Source organism: Asterias amurensis, chromosome 4 (genome assembly GCF_032118995.1).
Source record: "Asterias amurensis chromosome 4, ASM3211899v1".
Classification (NCBI taxonomy): domain Eukaryota; kingdom Metazoa; phylum Echinodermata; class Asteroidea; order Forcipulatida; family Asteriidae; genus Asterias; species Asterias amurensis.
The window spans coordinates 599,956-624,676 of record NC_092651.1 but is presented as its reverse complement, the minus strand read 5'-3'; the positions used below and the strand labels follow the sequence as shown (position 1 = coordinate 624,676).

At 39.0% G+C, this 24,721-nt stretch overlaps 1 protein-coding gene across 1 annotated transcript in view; it reads right to left on the bottom strand.

Moving 5' to 3' along the window:
* Positions 1-1,052: 1,052 nt before the first annotated feature.
* The window catches only part of LOC139936653 (protocadherin Fat 4-like), a 69,965-nt gene continuing 46,296 nt past the window's right edge, over positions 1,053-24,721 (bottom strand). Inside the window, exons 5-12 of the mRNA XM_071931512.1 lie at positions 17,395-17,569; positions 16,307-16,551; positions 10,911-15,712; positions 7,523-7,605; positions 6,699-7,003; positions 5,932-6,152; positions 5,476-5,740; positions 1,053-4,564 (exon numbers count right to left, since the gene is read on the bottom strand). Coding sequence (XP_071787613.1) covers positions 2,724-4,564; positions 5,476-5,740; positions 5,932-6,152; positions 6,699-7,003; positions 7,523-7,605; positions 10,911-15,712; positions 16,307-16,551; positions 17,395-17,569 — 7,937 coding nt within the window. The 3' untranslated portion in view covers positions 1,053-2,723. The remainder of the gene's footprint in view (positions 4,565-5,475; positions 5,741-5,931; positions 6,153-6,698; positions 7,004-7,522; positions 7,606-10,910; positions 15,713-16,306; positions 16,552-17,394; positions 17,570-24,721) is intronic.

The window sequence follows — 24,721 nt, the reverse complement described above, 5'->3', positions numbered from 1 at the left end:
GCGAACACTTGTCACAATCTGGTTGCTAGACGTGCGTACGTGTAAATGCAGACGAAATTGAGGATAGTTGAGTATCCGACTAACGGTCCTGTATTTAGCGCCCTCTATTGGTGAAAAGTAGCATGTTGACAGTAACTGTTTGTTTACATAAAATTGTCGTTTTCTAGGATACATGGGTACATGCAGACCACAGGTTCTTTATCGATATGTCCGAGTTTGATCCAACATGTAACCCCAAATCATGACAGCTGGGATCTAGTAAACAGAGTAAAGGGTTGTAGGACATATACAGAAGCAAAACTAACCAAACTTACCCCCTTTGAAATGTGGTATTTGAGTACAATAGACCATGGAGGTAGAAATAGATTCCATGAATAGACCATCGATGAAGTCTTTATGCACCCCTCCCCCTTTCACCACAACCTTTTGGCTCATCACCCTACCAACCATCTCCCTCAACCAATTGGTGCTGGATATGTTGCATGGTGGGGTGTCGTGGCCGAGCAGATAAGGTCACCGAGCTCAAGCCTCTGGTGTTTCTGTTCAGTGGGTTTGAATCCTGGGTGTGACAGTTGTGTCCTCGAGCAAGACACTTAACCATAAGCTTCTTTCTCTCCACCCAGGGGTAAATGGGGACCTGCTGGGGTAGAGATGTTTCTTGTGATTGACTAGCTTAGTGTGCTACATATTCGGCAGCACAGTCTGTATACTCCTCAGAGAGCTGAGATGGTTTAAGGAACGATTTCAGGCCCAAGTGACCAGGGGTAATAATGTTGAAGCGCTATTAGTGTGTGACAGAGCGCTACATGTGTATATAAGAAGCCACTATTACTATGGTGACCCCCCCCCCCCCCCCCCCGCCCTCCGTCCCACTCATATTGTGTCTTTATTGCCTATTGGGAATCTCAAGATTATCTGGCAGGGGGATGGGGTGGGGAAGAGTGTTAGGGGGTTGCTGCCTCTGCTGAATATCAGCAATGTATACTAAAGTGCCATCCATTCCCAGTATTGACAAAAATGGAAACTACATAAAAACAAACACAGAATTTATTTTACAAATCTTGTTTTATTTCTTGTATAAGACTAATAAATCCAAATACAGTTGCAATGAGTGTTTATTTATCTGCTTGACTCCAAGGTTTAACAAACGTATTTGTTAAAAATAATTTCATTAATTTCAACATGGTAGTATACAAAATGTACAGAAACAAGTTAACATATTATTACTATGAAGCCGAGGTCTTCACGAAGGTTTCCACTAATGAACAATTTACAATAAAGGTAAATACCTGGTACTGTTTGCATTATTCTTGATAAGTGGAAGTCAATATCAAATGTAATTTGGAATCTTTCCAGAAAGAACATTAAAATCAATTAGAATATAAATAGTTTTGGTCAGAGGGCAGTAATTAAATTTAAATTTAATTACAGTAAATTTTTTCAAATAGGGCCCAATTTAATAAAACTGTTAAGCACAAAATACTGCTGAATTTTGTCTTTGCTTTAGAAGAACAAAATTGAGTCAGCACTAGCCACAACAATGCAATCTTGCATTGGACTGGTGTTTCTGCTTACTTAGCAGTACAATTCTCTGCTTAGCAAGTTATTGTGCTTACAGGCTTTATGAAATTGGGGCCAGAACTACTGCCAGATACAACTGCTGGCCTTATGGAATGATGACTGATTCACAATAAATAAATTGTGTTTCTTTCTGGAACACAGCATTACAATGTTAACCATAACATAATCAGGCCTGATACTTCACGGAGGCAACGAAGGCGATTGCCTCCGTTGCCCCTGGTCACTGCCTTGGTGCCCTTGAAATGTTACAGTACAAATTTACAATTTCCTCATAGGGTGCCCTTTACCAAGGAGAAAATGCCTTGGTGCCCTTGTCCTTTCAAAAACGAAGCATACAGGCCTGCATAATATTTGACAAATATAACAAGTTTGGAAGGAGTCAAAGTTAACGACCCTGCATTTATAAACAAATTGATATTAAACAAGATAGACTATATTAGACATTAATAAACAATTATGAACAGATTAAATAAAAACAATACACAATATTTATTTATGTACAATGCTGTGTAAAATCAGTCCTGCATACTAATGGACAAATGGCTATTTCAAATATTCTAAAAAGTTTCTATTAAACCTTAAAAAATAAGTGGACCTCAATTACATCTCCACCCAAAAACAATTTAAAACATTGTCCATTCCACAATCAAGATTTATAAAATGATGGTAAATTGAATAATAACTCACAGGAATTTTGAGTTTGTCATAAAAAGCTCATCTGGCACATGCAGAGTAAAAAAGACAAACATTTATTTTGATCAATCATGTTTATAAATTACAAAAAAATTACTGATTTCTTTGGAAACTTCATGCGCAAAGACTAAATAGAAATAAAGGACTTCTAATTTTGGAATGTGTTGTCCCTGTTCTGCAGTATTAACATCAAGATAATTGTGAAAATACAATCACAAGGAATTGTTCCCAATCAATGATTTGACAACTTTACTTTTACCAGACACTTAAAGTCCGGGGAATGTACACATCATACATTTACTAACAAGTTAAATATACAAAAGAGTTCATTATTAAACACATTACAAATGGACAGTATTTTGCATAAATCTCTTTATGAACTTGTCTTCACCAGAGAAACACAATAGTAAATAAAATATATGTATATATCATTTGGTTGGATTTATAATTTAAACAAATTCTTCAGCCGATTGTTCAATATAAACTGACTCTTCAGGAGGAGTTGTCTCTTGCAGCTGGGAGATGTCTGCAAAGACACCCATAAAGGTCTCAAAGCGTGGACCCCAGTTCAAGAATTGGTCCCAACTGAATTGTCCATTTGTTTTCTTAGGGTCCATAGTTTCATCTTCCGATGCAAAGAGGGTACTAAGAGAGCCCCCTCTGGAGTTAAGACCCTCTTTCTTCTTGAAGGGAGCGCTAAATTGTTCATAAGTCTCAGCTTCTTCATCCTCCTCTACCCCATCATCGACTTGGGACAGACGAGAGAGGAGTAGCATTCCTGGATCCAGATCTCTTAATTTCACTTTCTCATGTTCTGAATCTGCTTCTGAGCATGTGAATGAACCGGCTGTCTCATCAGAGGATGATGACTCGGGAGGTTCAAGGAGTGGTGATGGCTCAAGGTCTGATGGCAGTGGTGGAAGGACTGGATGATGTCTATGTTTACTGCTTACAGATGAAAGGTTATCAATAGTACTGGCATGGCTCCCAGTCATTAAATCTGGTCGAGCTGTGTTTAGTCTCTTGACTTCTTCTACCGTTAAGCCTAATGAGCTTCTTAAGTCTCCAGGAGATTTGTCCTTTAATCTACTACGAGGACGTGGCGGTCTGTGTGTTTCACGTGGCTTAGGGTTGGCATGAGTTCTATCTCCCTGTCCACTACGGAGACTACTTACATCACTGTGATGCCCCTGGCTTCGAAGCTCACTCTGATTAAAACTATGATCAGATCCTACAGGGCTGGCAATATTACGTATTGGTGTATTGGCTCGGCTAAGGCGTAATGGTGTTGCTGAGCGCAGTGTGGGTTGATTATTAATAAGTAAGGCTGGGCTTTGTCTCAATGCTGGACTTTGTCTGGTCATAGCAGCAGCTGGACTTGCTCTTGTTGTCTCCATGGGAGTACTATGAGATACCCCACTTGGGCTGCTGCGTAAGTGCATGGAGTTAGGGTTTGGATTGATATTCATTGGAGTATGTCTGGAAGATGCTTGGCTTACAGGGCTTTCACATGGTGGAGTTCCAATCCGAGCTAACATGGGGTTGGGTGAGTATCGGTAAGCATGACGTTTCTGCTTACGTTCTCTACCATCATGGTAATATCTGTAGTGGTATGCTGGTTCAATATCAGATGGAGCAATACTGCTAGCATTCTCAAGATCATAGTGTTCTGGAACATCAAGATCTCTCCCTGATGCTTCTTCACCAATCACTACATCATCAGTATCCACAATGAAGGAATCTCCCGGCATATCAGCATGTGCATTCTGCTCAATGATATCTGGTTGTTGACGTATCACATCCATGTTGTTGAGTGTCTTATTATGCGAGCCAATCATAGTAGGATTATCAAATGTATCCGAGCTGTAACCATGATTATCAAGGGAATCCATCGGTAAGGTGTTCTTAGCTCGGGTTGCTGCAACAGCCCGGGATTCCTTAGCTTTGTTACGATATCGTAACAGTAACAGGAAACAAACCAAGCCGATGACAAGCAGCAGAATGGAGAACACAACTACAAGTGCAATTAAGACTGTCTTACTACCTGGAGCACCAGTCGCTGGTATCTTACATTCATCTCCTGAGAATCCAGCCTGGCACTCGCAGGAATACCCATCTCCATCAATATTACATATCTGACCATCCGGACAGGGATTGGGTAAACACACATTGACTATATTACACTCCTGTCCAGTACTCTCTGATGGTATAGCATCAAACATCTCACTAGCGCCATCTAGAGGTAGAGCGGCACCATTCAGTTCAAAGTCCTCTAAGCAGCCAGAAAAAGCTGGAAATAAAAACAACAACATGGGAGACATTAATATCATTATTTAATATGTGTCTCAAATGTTCAACGCTGCAAAGTCATTCTCAATTAAACTCAAATACTTGCACAAAATTTGAAAATAATTGTGCTACTGTAAATTTAAAACTGCTATTGAAATTATTGAATTTTCTTTTGTTTTAAACCTTGTTCATACTTCCTGTGAATGCTAAGTGAGTTTTGACGTCACATGGCTGTTTTCTGTTTTCTCAACTGTTGTAAAATATTTGTTGCGAATTTAAGACGTCACAATCCATATCACATTAATATTTGCAGGAACTATGAACCGGGCTTAATGCAGAACAGTTTCAACTTCATGGAAATAATTTCATCGGCAGACTGAACCTTTTGGTTTAGCGTTCTCCACATCTATTTATTGGTTTTTGTGTGTTTTCTTTTCAATTTGCGATTATCTTAGATTTTGTGTACATTCCAGTTTGTAACTTTCTGAATTTTGAAAGATAAATAATGTCATCAATTCATAAACAGAATAATTTCAGAAAATCTTAACAAGAATTGAAATGTTGAGTTAAGTTACTTGGTTTAGAGCATCGAATTTAAGTTCTGGTGGTTAAGTCACCGGAGTGTGGGTTCGAATCCCGGTCATGACACTTGTGTCCTTGAGCAAGATACTTTACTATAATTGCTTCTCTTTACCCAGGGGTATAAATGGGTACCTGCGAGGGTAGAGGTTGATATTGTGAATGAAAAGCTTTCGGAGCGCCACGGCAGCTCGGGGCTGTATACTCCCTAATGGGAGCTGAGAAAGATTCAAGGGATGTTTATTGGCCCAATGACCAGGGGACTAATGTAAAGCGCATTGATACGGTTTATTGTGAAATGCGCTATATAAGAACTTGTTATTATTAGCATACCAGTGATATTCTTGCCATCGATGAACAGAGGTTTCTTAGTACCACCCAGTGACATTCCGCTAACATCAAGTCCAGTAAAGTCATGAGGTACTTCATTGAATCGCTCTGAGGCTCCATCAACACCAACCTCTAGAGAGATAGTAGCGCCTTCTCTATACAGATTGATATTATGCCACTTCCAGTCATTCAAGCTCATCTGTAGGGTGACAGAACCCTTGGTTTGACCAGCTGAACCAAAACTGTATTGAGCTTCTCCATTCACAATCTGGGTTGGACGAAAACAAGAAGATAAATATTAATATCAGTGTTCTAAACCACAGAGAATTATTCCAATTATTCCATATAGTACCCTGTGAGACAAGATACCAAGTGTTTCTTCCTGTTGGTGCACTCTATTGTCCTTTAATTTACAGTCAGTATAAACTTTGAGTCTGGGGTCCAGACCATATAACATACCTGGAGTACAGTAAAATCAGCTCCAGACTCAACCAGCAAAAGTAAACCATGTGACGACCCTGTCCTGAATGACATAGAAATGGTCTGTGAGCTTGGTGTGGTATCCCGTCTCCTTCTTCTAGTATCAGCCTTAGCTGCATCCAGGAGTTGTTGACGTTGGAAGCTCTCCTTGACGACATATTCAACAAAGCTGTCACCACCGAAGGAAAATGCTGTCGAAGCTGTAAAATCATAAAAACAATACATTATGAATAAATGCTTTAATAACTAGTTTTTATATAGCGCATGGTCATTGGGTCAATAACATTGCTTTAATATTTCTCAGCTCTATGGGGCGTATTCAGCCCTGAGCTGCCGTGGTGCTCAGAAGGCTTTTTCATCAACCTCTACCATTGCAGGTACCCATTTATACCCCTGGGTGAAGAGAAGCAATTATAGTAAAGCATCTTGCACAAGGACACAAGTGTCACCACCGGGACCCAAACCCGCACTTTGTTGACGTTAACCACAGGAACTTTAGTTCGATGCTCTAAACAAGGCAGCCATGACACTCTGTTCTTTATATCTGTCGCACTAATAGGCCGTGTCCGAAACGGCAACTTTGGCTAGAGCTACGGCTAGATAGCGCGCGTCTGCCTATTCCTCAACACAGGTAGACGCGCTGATCTAGACGTAGCTGTAGCCGAAGTCGTCGTTTCGGACACGGCCTTAGTTCCAAAACAATAAAATGTAATTTGATAGTAGGTAGGGGGGGGGGGGTTACGTACCTTTATCACAGTTATCTCCAGATGAACCTGCTTGACACTGGCACCAATGATTCCACCATTCATCCACACACAAACTATTCCCACTGCATGGATTATTAGAACACGTCTCTGTATTCCTATCACATCCTTCACCCGTTCCTCTCTCAGCTAATGGTGCAGATAGATCTATTGGTGAACCATTAATGTAAACATTCCGGATACATCCTAGGAAGTCTGCTGATGAGACCTGCCAGGACCGTTCTAATATAACGTGGATAGACTCAGTACCTCCGAGGCTAAGGGGCACAGCGTTTACATCAAGGTTCCTGTCAAAATAATCAATCAAGTTCAAATATTAGGATATCACTTATAAAACAAACAAATTAACTCATAATAATACACATTATTTATTAGGCACTTAATACGTTTGTTTTCTAAGCGCACATTCAGTATTTTCCTGCAATGTTTACATAGCACCATCTAGTGGTTGACAAGGTGCTGTGGCGCAATATGCTGCCAATCAAACCAGGACCACTGGGGCAAACCCCTTGTCTTTTTGCGAGTGCACTTGGCTCTTTTATGTGAGTTACACAACACAATGGATCAATGGCTAAGTGTCTTCCCTAAGGACACAGGTTTCACAACTGGGATACAAATTTGACATCACGGCTCCATTTCTGCTGCAAATATTTCGCAGGAGTTGTAGTGGTTTTCTTCATGAACTCAACATTTCAATCAGTTAACTCTGATGGTCTTCATCAGTATAGAAGATTCATCAAGACCATTACTAGGGTTTCATTCTATTTGATTTGATATGTAACGTATGATGGAGAGTCTATACTTACATTTCATTTCCATTTCCACCTGATGCTCTGCAGAAACCATCAGCTTCAGATGAAGAGCAGTCATCTACAGTCAACATACCATTCTGTAATTATATAAACATAGATACATGAAGTTGAGTAATAGCCCTCAGTCATCTAACAGACATTTACATCATTAGAAGGAGACTTCCGTGCCATGAGTTTATTATGGTTTCATACCATACAATGAGTTCAAGTAATGATTGATGTAGTAAGTGTGTGGTTGATAGGGTTGAAACCAGACTGTCTGCAACCATTCTCATGTTAGTTTGTGAATTTGTTTCTCCAATTGACCCCTGTGCTGATTACATCGGTTTTGACTAGTGCATTTCTGAGTACTGCATTTCTGACAGTTGTGCAAAAGACACAATGGACCCGTTTCCCATTCTTCTGTGGAAAAGGTAAACAAAGTGTGACGTCATCAGCACTAAGGTTCATTGAGAGATGAGGAAATAAACAAACTAATTAATTGCACTATGAGTTGAAGACAAATAGGAATTTTCTGAATCTGTCTCAATTTCATAAATAAATCAGATCGAAATTACTTTAAAAGTTTTTAAAAACCAGCTTGGTATAACTGATACAACCATCCAATCAGACACACATGCTTACAGAGAATCTTGCTATTTGTTTCTTAATTTAATTCTCAGGTTTTATTTGTTACATTTTGACACCCACACCTAAAGATTTGATTGATACTAACAGGTGTTACTATGGGTTACGTGCATAGAGGCATAAACCCAACCCCCAGAGGATTCAGACCTATTGACATCAATTTCTCTGGTTTCAACCCAATGTAGATTAGCCTATTTATTTGCACCATTAGTTTATTAAAGTATTCTTATGAGGGAGATAGAGTTTCTTATCTTTGTATCAGAACAAAGTAGGAGGGCTCTACAGAGAGTCATAAAATGGACCTAACTGAGTAGGCAGGAGAAACTGCTAAGTTACAAATTGGATTCTAATAGCAGGTGGTTTTTTATGCTTAGCAGTAAGTTTTGCTTATCAACTGGTTATGCTTCATGTGGAATTTGAAGCATTGCATGGTAAGGTATCAATGTATATTTGGTTTACACCATATACATACCAGCCGGTCATGCTTACTGGCTGGTTATGCTTACCAGTAAGTTACAATAACCAGCCGGTCATGCTTACTGGCTGGTTATGCTTACCAGTAAGTTACAATAACCAGCCGGTCATGCTTACTGGCTGGTTATGCTTACCAGTAAGTTACAATAACCAGCCGGTCATGCTTACTGGCTGGTTATGCTTACCAGTACGTTACAATAACCAGCCGGTCATGCTTACTGGCTGGTTATGCTTACCAGTAAGTTACAATAACCAGCCGGTCATGCTTACTGGCTGGTTGTGCTTACCAGTAAGTTACAATAACCAGCCAGTCATGCTTACTGGCTGGTTGTGCTTACCAGCTGGAAAAACTTGAACTTGAATGTTGTATGAAGCATACACAACAACTTGACCAAATACATAATGTGAGGAATTGTTTTAGCTCCATACTCCAAACACGCGTATTAAGCAATGCAATGTCACAAGGGAAGTTTTCACAGCATTCCAAATAGTTGAGACAATTTTGTGCTTATGTTTTCCTTCTGTACGCAGTTTATCAACCTGTGGAGCTATGCATCCTATAGGGACATATATCAAGAGCAATGGCATCAACCAAAATAAACCAAACCCTTTCACGTTGACTTCATCTCTTCTGTACGCCGCTAAAAGGAGTGAAGCCATGAAAGGGTCTGACCTGACCGATGATTGAACTCAATAAATAACGCAGCTGCTTCTACTAGTTTTACCATTGAATGGACAAGCAACACCAACTCCAACATCATAGAAATATGTGGTAACTTCAAAGGCATTTTTTCCCATCAGTAAAGTGGAAAGTAGGAATGAATTCTCTATAGACTAATAAAAAAACACAAGTAGAGATTTAAAGGGTTCTGGTAGCGTCTTGACAATGATGGGTTAGTATCTTGTTTAATGGTCACCTTGAAGGTAATGTGTGAGTTAAGACAAATGACTCCATTGTCTATTTATTTATCTAAGGGGAGACACATTCCATATCTGTATTAAGTTGTAAAACACAAAATGTGAACAAGAGGCAGCAGGACAAGAATGAAGCAAACCAATGAGGTAAAACAAGTAGCTATAACTCCAGAAATTGTTTGAATCGTTTCCTTATTTATCTTAAGAGAGAAAGATGATTTGGAAGTAATAAGATTCATTGGAAAAAAGTTCTCTTGACTTATTATTTCAAACACCTTAGTATGAAGGCCAATGTCTAGTACCCCGTATACAAGGATCCTGACTAAGTATCTGTTTGAATGAGTTTGACAGATTTGAACTCCTGTTGGCCCGACTTTCACAGCCCGTACTTGGCTGATTTATGAACCCCCCTGGAGAAGCTTTTATCCTCTGGGTCTTAATAACTATTGTGAGGTTTCAAACTTGGATCAATTTTCTATTTCTCCTAATTTAAAGGGATGTTTGCTGTTACCTTATTTTGTTTGTTTTAAAGCATAACATGTTTCAATATAGATTTTCTCTGCAACTGGAATGTTTTTTGTTTGTTTTTGTTTTGTTATGAATATTGTTACTGCATAAAAATAACACATTTCTATGTCTACATTGGCTAAGAATGTTTGTATGGCCTCAACTTTACATTACGGCCTCATACTTTACAACTTTACTTTACAACAATAACTCAAACCATCCAATTGAAACCGGTGTATCACATAGTTTGAGTTCTCTGGTAATTGTTACAGATGGAAATGTAATGGCAAAAAGCTTCTAACCTAATGCCATTAGCACAGTGTGATGAATCACTCAGTATTGGGTCATTATGTGTCAGCTGCTGTTTTATGTCCTCATTTGTTTGGTCAAGTTTGTTATGTGCAGGGTCAGGGTTTTACTAACAAGTATCCCAAACCTCAGAATAATTTTAAACAAGCAACGGGAGTTATAACGTAATGTCTTTCAAACAAAGGCACTGGACACCTTTGGTAATTGTCAAAGACTACCCTCACTTGGTGCATCCCTACATGCATAAAATCACAAATCTGTGAACATTTTGGACTCAATTGGTCATCAAAGTTGTAAGAGAATAATGAAAGAAAAAACACTTGTTGCACAAATTTGTGTGCTTTCAGAGTGCTTATAAAGGCTTCAGCCATGATGTCTTTTAATATTTCTTTTAGAGGGAGCCGTTTCTCACAATGTTTTGTACTATCAACAGCTCTTCATTGCTTGTTACCAAGCAAGTTTTTATGCTACCATTGATTTTAAGAAATTACCAATAGTGTCCAGTTCCTTTAAACTGTGAATTCACTCAAAACTTTCATGTACAACTCACCTTCCCAATACGTCTTGCTTCAACCGAGTGCCACTGCCCATCAGCAATCTCTTTATCAGTAGATATCACCGTCACACCATCTCCTAGATTGTAGGAAAGCTGTAGCTTGCCGGATATAACTTCAAGTGTTAAGAACTCTGCTTCAGTAGATGTTGTGCCATCGTGGTTGTACAGTAGCAGAGCATTAGGTAAGACTGTAGTAAACTGCATCGTGATGATGTTCTGACTACCAGTGAGGGCGTCAAACTCCATATAAGAACCTTGCTGGAATCCAATACTCTTAAACTGACATATATCGCCCCATTCTCCAAACTGACATTCACATCTGTAGCTACTACCTTCTTCAATACAGACTCCATCATTCCGACATGGTTGCTTTGTACATGGTCCATTCTCACAATCGTCTCCACTATAACCAGGCTTGCAGCGGCATATATAAGCACCTACTTGATCTAAGCAAGTTCCACCATTCAAACAAGGATTTCCTGCACAGTCGTCTATATTAGTGCCACATTGATCACCAGTATAGCCTAATGCACAGGAACAGCTATAGCCTCCTATCTCATCCATGCATAGCCCACCATTCAGACACGGTTCTGAATCACATTCATTGATCTGTCCCTCGCAGGTTGGTCCAAAGAACTCATTGATACATTCACATCTAAACACACGCTGCATTACTGGACCTACAAAGATGATTGAAGGGCTGTCAATAATGGCTTGTGTTTGTTCTAACTTGATATGATCAGAACATGTTCCTGAGTTACTGCATGGGTTGATTGAGCATGGTGAGTAATCAACGATATCAATAGTCACTCCTGATTGGCTCATGATGGTTGCTTTGTTATCAGTAATCAACTTAGCAACATCATCTCGTAGTGTGTATCCATTGTCTTTTTGGATTGCTAGAGTCAGATCCATCTTATTGACTTCATTCTCGATGTTATTCAAGCTTAGAACCAGAAGCGTTTCTCGGATGCTGAGGAATGATAACAATGAAGCGGAGAAACGATCGTAGTAACCAGAGAGGAAGGTCTCAGGGACTAAACCTGACAACCGAAGTGTGATGCTGTTGGTGATGGAATCATTATTGAAGGCTTTGTAGGAAACACTGAAGTCTGAGAGTATAGCTGGATGTTGGCCATCATCCCCAATTATCTCAAGAGTGTATTCTGACTCAGTAGAATGCATTTTGGAGTTTAATTCACATCCAGATTGGATAAAAAATACATTCTGATCACCGTTGACAATCCGACATGCAAATACATCGCCAGTATCAAGATCATTAGGTCGTACAACACCAATGGTACCTCCAGGGAATACAGACTGATAGGCTTTGACTTCAATACGAGCATCTCTTGCTGATGAAGGGTTGTCATTTTGATCCTGCACAGTGATATGGATCGTTGATACAGCCTTCATCTCAGGAACTGCTCCGTCTCCGCATTCAATGGAAAGATAATAATCACTTTTCAGTTCTCGATCTAAAGTCCGAGTTGTTCTTAGAAGTCCAGTGTTTGAATTCAATGTAAATGATGAGCTGTCTGGATTAGGCAGCAGGGTGAATGTAAATAAACTAGGATTGGAATTCTCATCAGGATCAGTAGCATTCAGGATCATGACATTAGTTAAAGGAGCTTCATTCTCTGAGACAAAACCAACATCATTGCCAGGTAGGAAGATGGGACCATTATCGTTAACATCTTCTATATTGATAACGACTTGCGTCAATCCTGTTTGAGGTGGATCTCCAGTGTCTATAGCTCCTACTGTCAGTCTGTATGTAGAGACTATCTCTCTATCAAGCTCTGATGCAATCGTTATACGTCCAGAAAGTGCATCAATATCAAACGCACCTTGATGGTTACCATCCATGATTGCATATGAGAATTGTCGGAACTCGTTGCTTTGGTCGTATTCAACAGCGCTCACTACAGTGACGAAGCTACCTACATTATCCCCTTCACTAACCGTTGCTTGGTAGAGATCACTTAGGAACTGTGGTGGATCATTTGCATCTAGGATAGTGATAGTAATTTGTGCTTCATCGATGTTATCTCCAGTGATAGGTCCTAGATTCTTAGCAAGTACAGACAGCGTGATGGTATCTAGAGTCTCTCGATCCAGCTCACCATTAGCCTTTGAGACGAGTAATTCACCAGTCAGGATATTAATAGAGAATCCTTGCTGATTGCTGGATCCAACTAGGAGGTACTGCACCTGGCCGTCTACTCCCTGATCACCATCACTAGCATAGACCATACCCACGACAGCACCATCAACTTCAGCTTCACTTACAGAGAATTGGTAAGATGCCTGGACGAACCGTGGGTTATCTTCATTGACTCCTGTTAGATGCACTGTGACGTGAGCGATACCAAACTGAGATGTATCTTCATTAGCAGCTTCAATAGACAATTGGAATATCTTGAGATCTCCTTCGTAATCTAAGCTGCCTTGTGTTTGAATCACACCGGTGTCATGATCAATGATGAATAGATTGACACCATTACCACCGATGATATCATAAGTGAACTCAGCATTAGTTCCTGTATCTGCGTCCATTGCAGTCACAGTAGTAACGTACGTTGCACTGGGTGAATTCTCAGCTACTTTCGGATCATACTGGGCTGGATTGAAGATTGGAGGGTTATCATCAACATCAATAAGATTAACTGTTAAGACAGTAATGCTATGTTTGACATTCCAGCCTTGATCACGGACCGCAATCTGCATAGTGTGTGATGTAAACTCCTCATAGTCTAAAGCTTTAGCTACAGTAACTAAGCCTGTTCCTTCGTCGATGCTGAATAAACCTTGTTCATTACCACTCCCAATGGTATACAGAAGCATTCCATTAACACCAGAATCTAAATCTGTGGCTGTAACACGTTTCACTTCTGATCCGACGGATAAATCTTCACGTACTGACACTTGATAAGTTAACTCATCAAATATTGGTGTGTTATCATTACTACCAGTGATAAGAAGTTGAACATTAACTTGAGCACTCATAGGTGATGGTAGCCCTTCATCCTTAGCTTCAACAATAAGATTGTAATAACTACCAATATCTGATTGTAGACTCAATCTAACTTGGATCCAACCAGAATCTTGCTCAATATCAAACAGAGATGATCCATTACCACCAATAATAGAATATTGGATGTGTGCGTTCTGTCCCTGGTCTAAGCTTTCTGTGGCAATGATCTGCAGAACATACTGATCTATTTGGGAGTTGAATGGAACTGGTGAGAAATATTCCGCTTTCTCAAAGACCGGTGGGTACTTGTTGGCATCATAGATTGTTACAGTCACCTGGACTTCAGTGTATAGAGAAGGTACTCCTCTATCTCTAGCGAGAACTTCAAGATGATAGACATTAGGGTTAGATGAGTCAAGAGGTTGAATGTAATCTACTGGTGTCTTGATGGTTATATAACCAGTATCTTCATTAATAAGGAAGAAATCAGATCGTGACTTCATGGTGTAATAGACGTCCTGATTAGCTCCGATATCGAGGTCTGTAGCACTGACTTGTAGAGCAGATGAGCCTGATACTAAGCTTTCAGGTAGACTAACACTGTAGGATGCTTGATTGAATGTTGGTGAGTTATCATTTACATCAGATATTGTAATGGTCACCGTTGTATCTTTAACATGTGACTCGTCACCAGCCGAGACTGGAAGCTGATATTGACTCTTAACCTCTCGATCCAACGTTGCATTGACACGGATTCGCCCTGTTTTGGAATCAATGACAAAGTCACTCAAACCATCACCCACACCCTCGATGGAATATCTGACGCTACTGACAATATCCAGATCTGATGTTGTAATGGTAATCACATCCGTTCCAATGGGGGAGTCCTCTGGTATGGTTGCACTGAATAGATTGGTGAAGCTCAAATCATTATCATTGATGTCATCTACTGTTATATGAACAGTAACTTGAGCCGTCTTAGCAGGACTTCCTTGGTCTTCAGCTTGAACCGTCAATGCATATTCAGGAATTGATTCTCGATCTAAGACTTGATTTGTCTGCAGCCATCCTGTACTAGGATTGATTCTGAAATCATTATTAGGATTGCTATCAATCCTTATAGAGTAGCGGATATTACCAAACAAAGCGCTGTCTGCATCAGTAGCAATGATTTGTACAACGTTAATCCCCGCTGATTCGCCTTCCGATGCGTTCCCGCTATAACCAGCTTGAGTAAACACTGGGTAGTTATCATTCACATCACGAACATTGACGATGACTTGTATGAAACTTGACAGTGGTTGTGTGTCACCATCACAAGCTTCAACTAAAAGAGAGAATCTCTGTACAGCTTCATAATCCAAACCAGCAGTATTAACAGCCAATCTTCCACTCTGTTCATCTACAATGAATGAATTCTCAGCATTGCCTCCTATGATGTGGTACGTCACATCCCCCTGTTGACCAGTCTTTGGGCTGACAGCTTGTAGTATAACAACTTCTGTATTGGCTGATGTATCTTCATTGATTGTATACATCATACCATCAGACGGACTCTGAAAGACTGGGAATTCTCCTGATGGATCGAATGTGATTTGCACTGTAACCATAGCAGCTGTATGAGATGGGTTACTATCAGCAGCTGATACTTCTAACGTGTAGGATCCGCTTTCTGATGTGAGTTGTCTAGCTGTAGTAATGAAGCCAGTATCAGCATCAATGCTAAATCTAGTGGTGTTTCCATTGGTGACGGAGTACCTCAGCTTTGCATTATCACCGAAGTCCGCATCCTGGGCTTCCACAGCTATCACATAGGTACCTATAAAAGATAATAAAGATATCAAATTATAAACTATTCAGGACTGTATGCTTTGTTTTTGAAAGTGCCAGGGCACCAAGGCATTTTCTCCTCGGTAAAGGGCACCCTATGAGGAAATTGTACATTTCTACTGGATAATTTCAAGGGCACCACGTCAATGACTAAGGGGCATGGAAGCAATCAAATTCGTTACCTCCGTGAAGTATTAATTGGGCCTGTTATTGGTGTGGAAATTTAAGTGTAGATTGATGACATTGATCATATAGTACTGCATGATTTGGGGGCGACATTGGACTCTTATGAATTTCTAATACACATTTGAAGCTGCACATGGTAGGTAGGCATATAAAGCCTGGTTCATACTTCTTACAAATGCGAAGCGAATTGGAATGTCACAGGGACGTTTCCGTAGTGAATGTATCGCAGGAGTTAACCACAATCAAAATTGCGAATTTGCGACGTCCAACTTCAGATCCTATTCGCAGGAAATATGAACCGTGCTTTAATCAGTACAATTGTGTAAATTGACATCTATAATGGTGGACAATGGTAGCTGGATGAAACAAGGGATCTTAACAAAAAGCAAACACTCACCTGCTGGTGTAGTTGATGGTATCAAAGCTTGATAACCCTGTACACTAAACTGTGGTGCGTTGTCATTGATGTCATCTAGATGAACAGTGACTGTCGTTTGACTTGTCCATAGGTCACCATCCTCTACAGTGACAATGATGTCATAGCTGGATTGCTCTTCTCTATTGAGTGGTCCTGCTGTTAGAATCTCTCCGGTCACTGGCTCAATGGTGAACTTACTTCCAATAGTATTATCAAGTCTGTATCTGTAATAGTTGAAGATCAATGTTTGTTGTTTATTGTTATTTTTATTATAGTTATAATTTGGGGGGCTAATCATCCTTACTCGCAGCTAAGAGCTGAATTGGGAAGGACGCGGCTACAACGTGTTCGAGAAGCAGGCATGCAAGGGCGCCTTTGGCTGCCAGCCACATCAACCCATTATGACCACGGAGCACAGCCAAAATCGAAAGTGTTTGATTTTTCCCGAGGGAGGAATACCCGAATTTCTGGAAAACCCTCGTGGTACAGCAGAGAACAAACGCACAACTCAACTCACATCTGGCCCCGTCCGGGAATCGAACCGGGGTCACCTTGGTGAGAGGCGAGCGCTTTACGCACATGCCAACCATGCCACCCATGTTATCTACATGCTTTGAATATATATAATATTTGCACAAAATATGGTGCATTACAAGTTCATCCACACAGGACTACATGCAATCATACACTGGAGTTCATCTTTGAAATGGCACTTCTATTTGAAAATATTTAAGTGTATGGAAACCTTTAAAGAAGCACCAATGCCTACACCAGGGCAGGCAAGGATTTAAAACCAATGTAATTCCAGTCACCATGAAATACCCAATACAAAAACAGAGGAGTATAACTTTTTCAACAATAAATGCTTATACCAGATATGATATTTGTTCATTGGAGAAAAAAAATAGGAAAATTTTATCAAGTAAAAGGGCCATCCTACATGATCATGTGGTGTAGGCTTTTATAATCTATTCAGGCTATTTGATCACAATTTTTTACTGATTTTTCCAAGGGCTAAAGAATCAGAAATCAAACTAAAGTAAGAAGAATATCCAGCCTGTACATACCTCAAAGCAGCAGATGAATCTAGATCAGTAGCAGTGACTTGAATGACTGGACTATTAGGACTTATTCCCTCTTGTATAGTTGTTGTGTAATGAGGGAATTCAAACTCTGGTTGGTTATCATTGTCATCAGTTACAGTGATCGTTAACTCAGTGGATGTCTCCAATGGTGGATTTCCTGTATGGGTGAAATCAAACAACAACAAAACACTTTATTAATATTACTATAGCAATTAAAAAATAAGTATTTAAATTATGTTGAAAAGATTATTTATAAATAAAATTATAAATGAAACTAACTGGGTAAATTTTAAATCAAATGGACTTGAAAAAAGTAACATTTGTTAGAGTTGGACTTAAATCTACAACCCTTGGATTAATGTGCGAACGCTCTACCAACTGAGACATCTAGCCCTAGAGTTGGTGGGCTCCCTATTTTGTCAACATCTTTGTTCTGGGCCACTAGACAGAAGCTAAAACTGTTTGCAAGAACCTTTTAAGAAAGAGACAGGAAGTTTGGAAAATTTAATCACAAAGCATATATAGCAAAATGCAAAAAGCTTTATATAATATTTATATTTCCAGCAGCAATCTATCATCATTATTTCATCAACAAGTAACATGTAAACTGAATGGTGACCACCCTTTAATTGAGAAATCTTTCATGATGTGGTTTTGTGTGGTGGTCTGAAGTTATCCAGCCACCTACTAAAACTATTCCCTGGAGACTAGGTCCCAACAAACCAAACACACATTGCTAACAGAATCATGAGATGATTTATTCACAAATTTAACAAATTGCTTTTCACAAAACTACTGAGTACTTTAGCCTCTCCCAATGGTCCAATAACATCATTTTCTAAAATTACTTTTCTGGTTATTTTCAAGTTTCCGACGCCCCTGTTCATTACACCATTTTTGTCACGTATACCCAACAATATTTAAGGTGGACACATAATTCAACTTTAAGAAAAATTTTGAACCCATCCCTTTGATACAGTCTTCCTTGTTAAAAAACACCATATGTATTCTGTATGGGGGTCAAGCTCGCCAAAGAAAAGATTATAAAAACAAACAAGTTTGTCCTTTGGAAAAAAGTTGCGCATAAACTTGAAATAACTACTTGATTTGTTTATGCCTCAGCTCAGTGAGAGTCTTTTACTGTCAATGAAGAATCTATGATTTATTGCTGTTTGGTTCATTTGAATGAGAAACGATGCCTCTTAAAAATGAGTGAATACTGAAAGACTTTAGAGATGGTCAGTGGCCTACTTCTGGTGACTGTATCATGAGAACAAAACAGAATCGCCAACCACAGGAATTCAGAGTTCAAACTTACAGGTCTCGGTAATAGTAATACATAATACAACAAACATCCTGAGGATGATCAGAGCATACTGATCGAAACATTAAGTAATTAACCACCGGTTCTTTTCAGAACCAAAAAGAGATATCCACATGGTGTAACTGCAAACCCATCTTAGTTATACATCCTACTCAAACGAACCAACTTATTTTAAAGCAATTTTACTACAATGTCAATCAAAACCATATCACACAGATTAGAGATAATCCAAACTTCCTTCCTTTCACATTTCAACCATAGAGCTCCCTCATGATGTTTACATTTCATATTAAAACTATTCCTTTCCCTTTTGGGCTTATTTCTGAATGCAATACACCAAGGTCTGTCTATTTGGTATTTCATTTTGACAAGGCTACTTGCGACTACTTTTCTAAAAGCTGGCACCCTTTTCCCTGGAGGGTAATTGTGTTTCCTTTGATAGTATTTCTTCTTACTACTGATAATCCTATAGACAAGATCTTAGTTCATCCAGTGGATTTAACTACCTCTAGGTTTCAATGTCAGTGTGAAACTAGTTTTCTTGTTTGTGGGAGTTACAGACTATTATTGATCCATTCAGGGTTTATTCATCTCCATCGGTTTAGGAAAAGGGGAGGGAGTGGTATTGTGTTGTTGACGGTTCTTTGCTGAGGGTGGTCCGAGGGCCTGAGTGGTCTTTTGTGATTCTAGGGCAACGGATCTAGCCACAAACTGATTACAAAGGTATTTCATTTGAAAATTGCTTTGAACTTAATAGCCTTTTGGTCTGTACACAATGCACTTGCTTAGACACATTTAGCGTTTTCTAAAGGGTATTTGTAGGTTGGTATTGGAAACTCAATAGTATCTGAGTTTGCTCTGTAACTATTTCAGTTTGAAACACAATCCATTGCAAGCTACACTCATGATAATATGTCACGTACATGTAGGTTAATTCTACAAGTAAAACCAAATTAAATTTGTTTGTTTGCTCTTATTTTATTTAAGAGGATTTAAGTCCCATAACAAAGTGAACTATCTGGAGCAAAGGCTTGTAGAATTACTTTTGAAACTAACAAACTAGTTTTGAGTGGCATGTAAGGCCTTGGAACGTGTACTAGTATGATGCAACTATGCTTGAACAGTGTAGAAAGGTCTGCCTTACTCTATGAATGTTGGAACTGACAGATTCTGTATGACCATGGGAGGCAGAAATGTCTACCTACATGGTATGTGTTTGTAATCTTGAAACTACTACAATTGACATCCCACCCTCAGTTCAAATCATTCAAGAATTTGTTCATATACAAATAAACACCAAAAGTACTTTTTTTTTAACAACTAAAATAAATTACACATGCTAGATTTATAATTGAAAATGCACCAGACTGCCTCAGGAAAACAACATGAAACTTTTCCATAAGTAACATTGTAATAAGTCACGTGTGACTAAACATTGATCAAGTCAATATAGCGATGTGGCAGTTCAGATTACTGGCTGCGACTCTATTGCCGCTCCTGCGGGCAGTTCAGAACCTCTGTAGAAAGCTTCTGGTTTCATACAAAACTCACGCACACCAGTTTGTTTTTCACATGGAATTTGAGGGTACATGTCAATAAGCCTAAATGCAACTCTGTTTCTAAGCTTGCCTTACACTCTACTGTAACACACAAGGAAGTGACTTTATGAGTTTGGTATCTTAATCCTGCTTAAGGGCCTTCCACATCAATTCAGAGGAAAATTCTTGTTTGGGAGAATTTATTCACTGGAAAATGCAACATGACAATCATTTAGTAAGGGAAACAAGCTGTAGATTTTCATTATTTTGATTAGCTTTTCTGCCTGTATGAAGGAAAACGTCTCAATAATTCCAATCTAAATAGTTTCCAAATGCATGTGGGAACACTCCTACCCCACTACCATGACCAAGTACAATGCAATTGTAGCTATATAAAGGAGCTGTAAATTACAATCCAAATTAAAAAACGTGCTCCAGCAGCATTTAGAGGAATATATGGCGTCATTGTTAACAAGTAACAATCAACTGGACATGTTATATTGAAATAACCGACAACATCAAATCAAATCCGACACACTAAGATTCATGCATCGTTGAGATCAAATGAAATGTTGTTTATCTGAGAATGTGATTGGAATTGTTGCCTCTGACATACAGTGAGCTAATACTAACATACAGTTTTACCTTAGATTGTAACTATGCATTAAAAACTTTTCTATATTCCTGAATAGATTTGACCATGCCTTGTCAGCCCTGTCTGCTCCGTTTATGAGAGGGCAAGGGCACCAAATCATTTTCTCCTTGGTAAAGGGCAATTGTAAATGTCTATTGGAGCATGTCAAGGGCACCAAGGCAAGGCAATGACTAGGGCAGGGGGCATGGAGGCAATCACCTCTATTGCCTCCGTGAAATATCAGGCCTACCTTGTAATCTGAGTGATGAGGCTTGTTTGACTGTTTTGTAAGTCTTCAAAATAAGCAAATCTTTAACAACATCAACAAGTTTGGAAATGGCTAGTTTGTAAGAAGACACCCTGAATGTCTTGTAGGTGTGTGCACATGGTTTCTGAGTAACATCAACCACAATACTGCCTCTAGTCATAGTGGCTGGCACCAGACTTTAAACCCTCATCTATGTAGCTTGAGGATGGGAACACAGACTCTCTGACTCTATGTAATTAGACCTTACTAAGGTCCTCAAGTAGAAGTAAGATAACATTCCAATGTTGCCAAACAAAGGACTGGGTTACAAACTACACCCAGGTAGCACTCTGCATTCAGCTTTCAAAAATAATAATGATTAAAGACACTGGGCACTATTGGTAATTGTCAAAGACAAGTCTTCACAGTTGGTGTATCTCAACATATGCATAAAATAACAAACCTGTAAAAAATTTGAGCTCAATCGGTCATAGAAGTTGCGAGATATAAATGAAAGAAAAAAAAACACCCTTGTCGCACCATGGTCACACGAACTTGTGTGCTTTCAGATGCTTGTTTTCGAGACCTCAAATTCTAAATCTGAGGTCTTGAAATCAAATTCGTGGAAAATTACTTCTTTCTCGAAAACTACGTCACTTCAGAGGGAGCTGTTTCTCACAATGTTTTATACTATCAACCTCTCCCCAAGTAAGGTTTAATGCTAATAATTATTTTGAGTAATTACCAATAGTGTCCACTGCCTTTAAATAATAACATTCTCTTTCCTGCTTTAGAAATCTGAAAGTTCTTCCACTTTTCATAAAAACTTATTCCGGGGGAAAAACTTGTGCATTAAAACATTTAAGTTTGTGTTGTATCAAATGTGTTCAACAGCGTCAGATAACTATTATGAGGAAGTCCTTTATTACTGCTACTGTTTCTATTATAAAACAATTTCTATACTATTTTTGTATACTGCTTATTAGAAATAGATGCAATAGGTTTATGCAGACCTTGGAAGTTAACCCTTGCAGGCAAAGGAGAAAACAAACCAATTCCTATAAAAAAACAGCACTACCACAGTGCAATGATTAAATTGTATCTTATGACAAATCAATCAACTATTACTTTGCAGTATTTTATTTATTATCAGCCTATTATTGGGGAGTAATTAAGCAAGACGAGGCTGTGGTTTATACTTGGATTGCTATGTAAAGCAGAGTAACAATAGAGGGGAAGTTACCAGGAAATTGTTGGCTAATAGCAAATCAGCCATGAGGAAATCCTGTTGTTATTATTAGACTGTGGGATCCATACCTCCATGAAGGCACTGGACACCTTTGGTAATTGTCAAACACCAGTATTCTGTGCATCTCAACATGTGCATAAAATAACAAATCTGTGAAAAACTGTTGACTCAGTTGATCATGAAAGTTGCAAGAGAATAGTGAAAGCAAAATAACCCATGTTGCACAATTAATTTGTGTGCTTCAGATGCCTAAAAGGCCTTCAAGCCTGATGAAGTCTTTTTGAGTGAGAAATTACCTCTTTCTCAAAAACTACGTTACTTCAGAGGGAGCCGTTTCTCACGATGTTTTATACTATCAACAGCCATTGCTCGTGACTAAGAAAGTTTTTATGCTAACAATTATTTTAAGTAATTACCAATAGTGTCCAGTGCCTTTAATAGAGTGGTGTCTTTCAATTGTTAGCAAGCTTGCTGTACACCTGATCATTACTAACCATATCTGACAAACAACTACATGTCAATGGATTTGACGAGGGGTACTTTGTTACTCTTTTCATGAAAACTTTGCAAATAGCATTTACCAGGTCGGAAAGTGATATTTATCAAACATGGGGATCAAGTGTATGATAAAAGGATAAATGAGTAATATACAATGAGATATGACCTCGAAATATCTACATCCAGTCCACAACAACATTGTAATAATCCACACTGAGTATTGTGAGAACTCAAACACCCCATCCAAGATTTAACAATGCCAGAAACTGAATGCGAGTACACTAGACAGTGTCATTTGTTAGTCACACATAGTGCACCAATAAAAAAAAATAATAAAAAAACTTTTGAGGTATTTTGATGTTTTTTTCTGATGACGCCATGGTGTGACCCAAGGCTCCGATAGGTACAGACTCATGTCTGGATGAACTTCAATTGTTCTCAGGGGAACAAAACCTGATGTGGATTTCTTTTGATCAAAGTCACGTTCATGTATCCTTGAATGTGCTAACTCTGACAGTAGGAGTAGGGCAAATGATTTAGAAGTTTCGCTCCAATAATCCAAAAAGAAGTTTCAGATAATGTACTGTGTCTTGGTATGAAATAAAGCAGAAAGTGCAACTGATTCCAAAGACAGCTGTGCAATCATGTGTTCATATAGAGTATTGTTATTCAGAATACAACTTTGGTTACTACCTCCCCCTCATGTCCTGGGCCAAATTTCATTGAGCTGCTTAAGCAGAAATATTGCTTAACAATTTTCTGCTAAGCAGAAGTTAGCAGGATACCAGTCACACATTTGAAATGTGACATGGTATTTTGGCTGGTAACCATGTTCCGGTAAGCCTAGGGCTTAGCTGCTTTTTGTGCTTGGGGTAACTCAAGAAAACTACCACAAATTATTAGCTCCACAAAACTAATAATTACTGATAAAAAACAATCGCGCCACAAGATGTCTTGCTGCCTTTCATACTTCACTATTTGACCTCTTGCAATGTTGGTGCCCTGTGTTGACCAAACCACAGAGCTATGACCAAACTGATTACAATGTACCTGGTATACCACCTGATCAACTGTTTAATCTACAGGTATCTACCCTAAGGTGAGTTAAGAATGCTACAAGCTCAGAAAACTGTTGATGTTTACTTCATGAGTTCACAGCTGCACAAATAACCACATGAACCATGAGTAACATACATCTCAAGACCCCACCCCAATCTTGAACTCTTTAACACTGAGACTGATCATGTCTTATATTGACATTGATTGGACTTCCTAGCTTCAAGCTCTTAATCAACTAATCACAAACAACACTTGGCTCAGTTTCCAAGTTCACATCCACTCAGGACTCCTTAACAACTCCATTTATATCAGACTCTGTTTCAACCAAGTTACTTTCTTTTTAAGGATTTTTCCCCTGTCCCTCTTTCCTCTTACATACCTGATGACTACCTTTGACTAAATTCTTTTGGTAGATACGTGGATACACCTAATTTCCCCCAAAAGAACATTGCACCACTGTAGATTTTGTTGCCATGGCCGAAAATATCTAGATTGAGTGCTATTATTGAACCACTAACCTAGGGAGCGAAAATTCAACCACGATGTAATAATGTAAGAAAGTAGTGTCCATGTATGCAATAAAGATAACCGGTATTAAATATTGTATGACAGAAGGAATAAATACAGCACCTTCACTCCCTTGTTTCAGAAAAATGCAACAAACCAAAGTGAAATACAGCTTTACGATCAACTAGAACCCAGGAAATCTATCTGCCTTGGGATTTAAAGGTCACGCCTTGACCCAGACTGATTGGCTGCT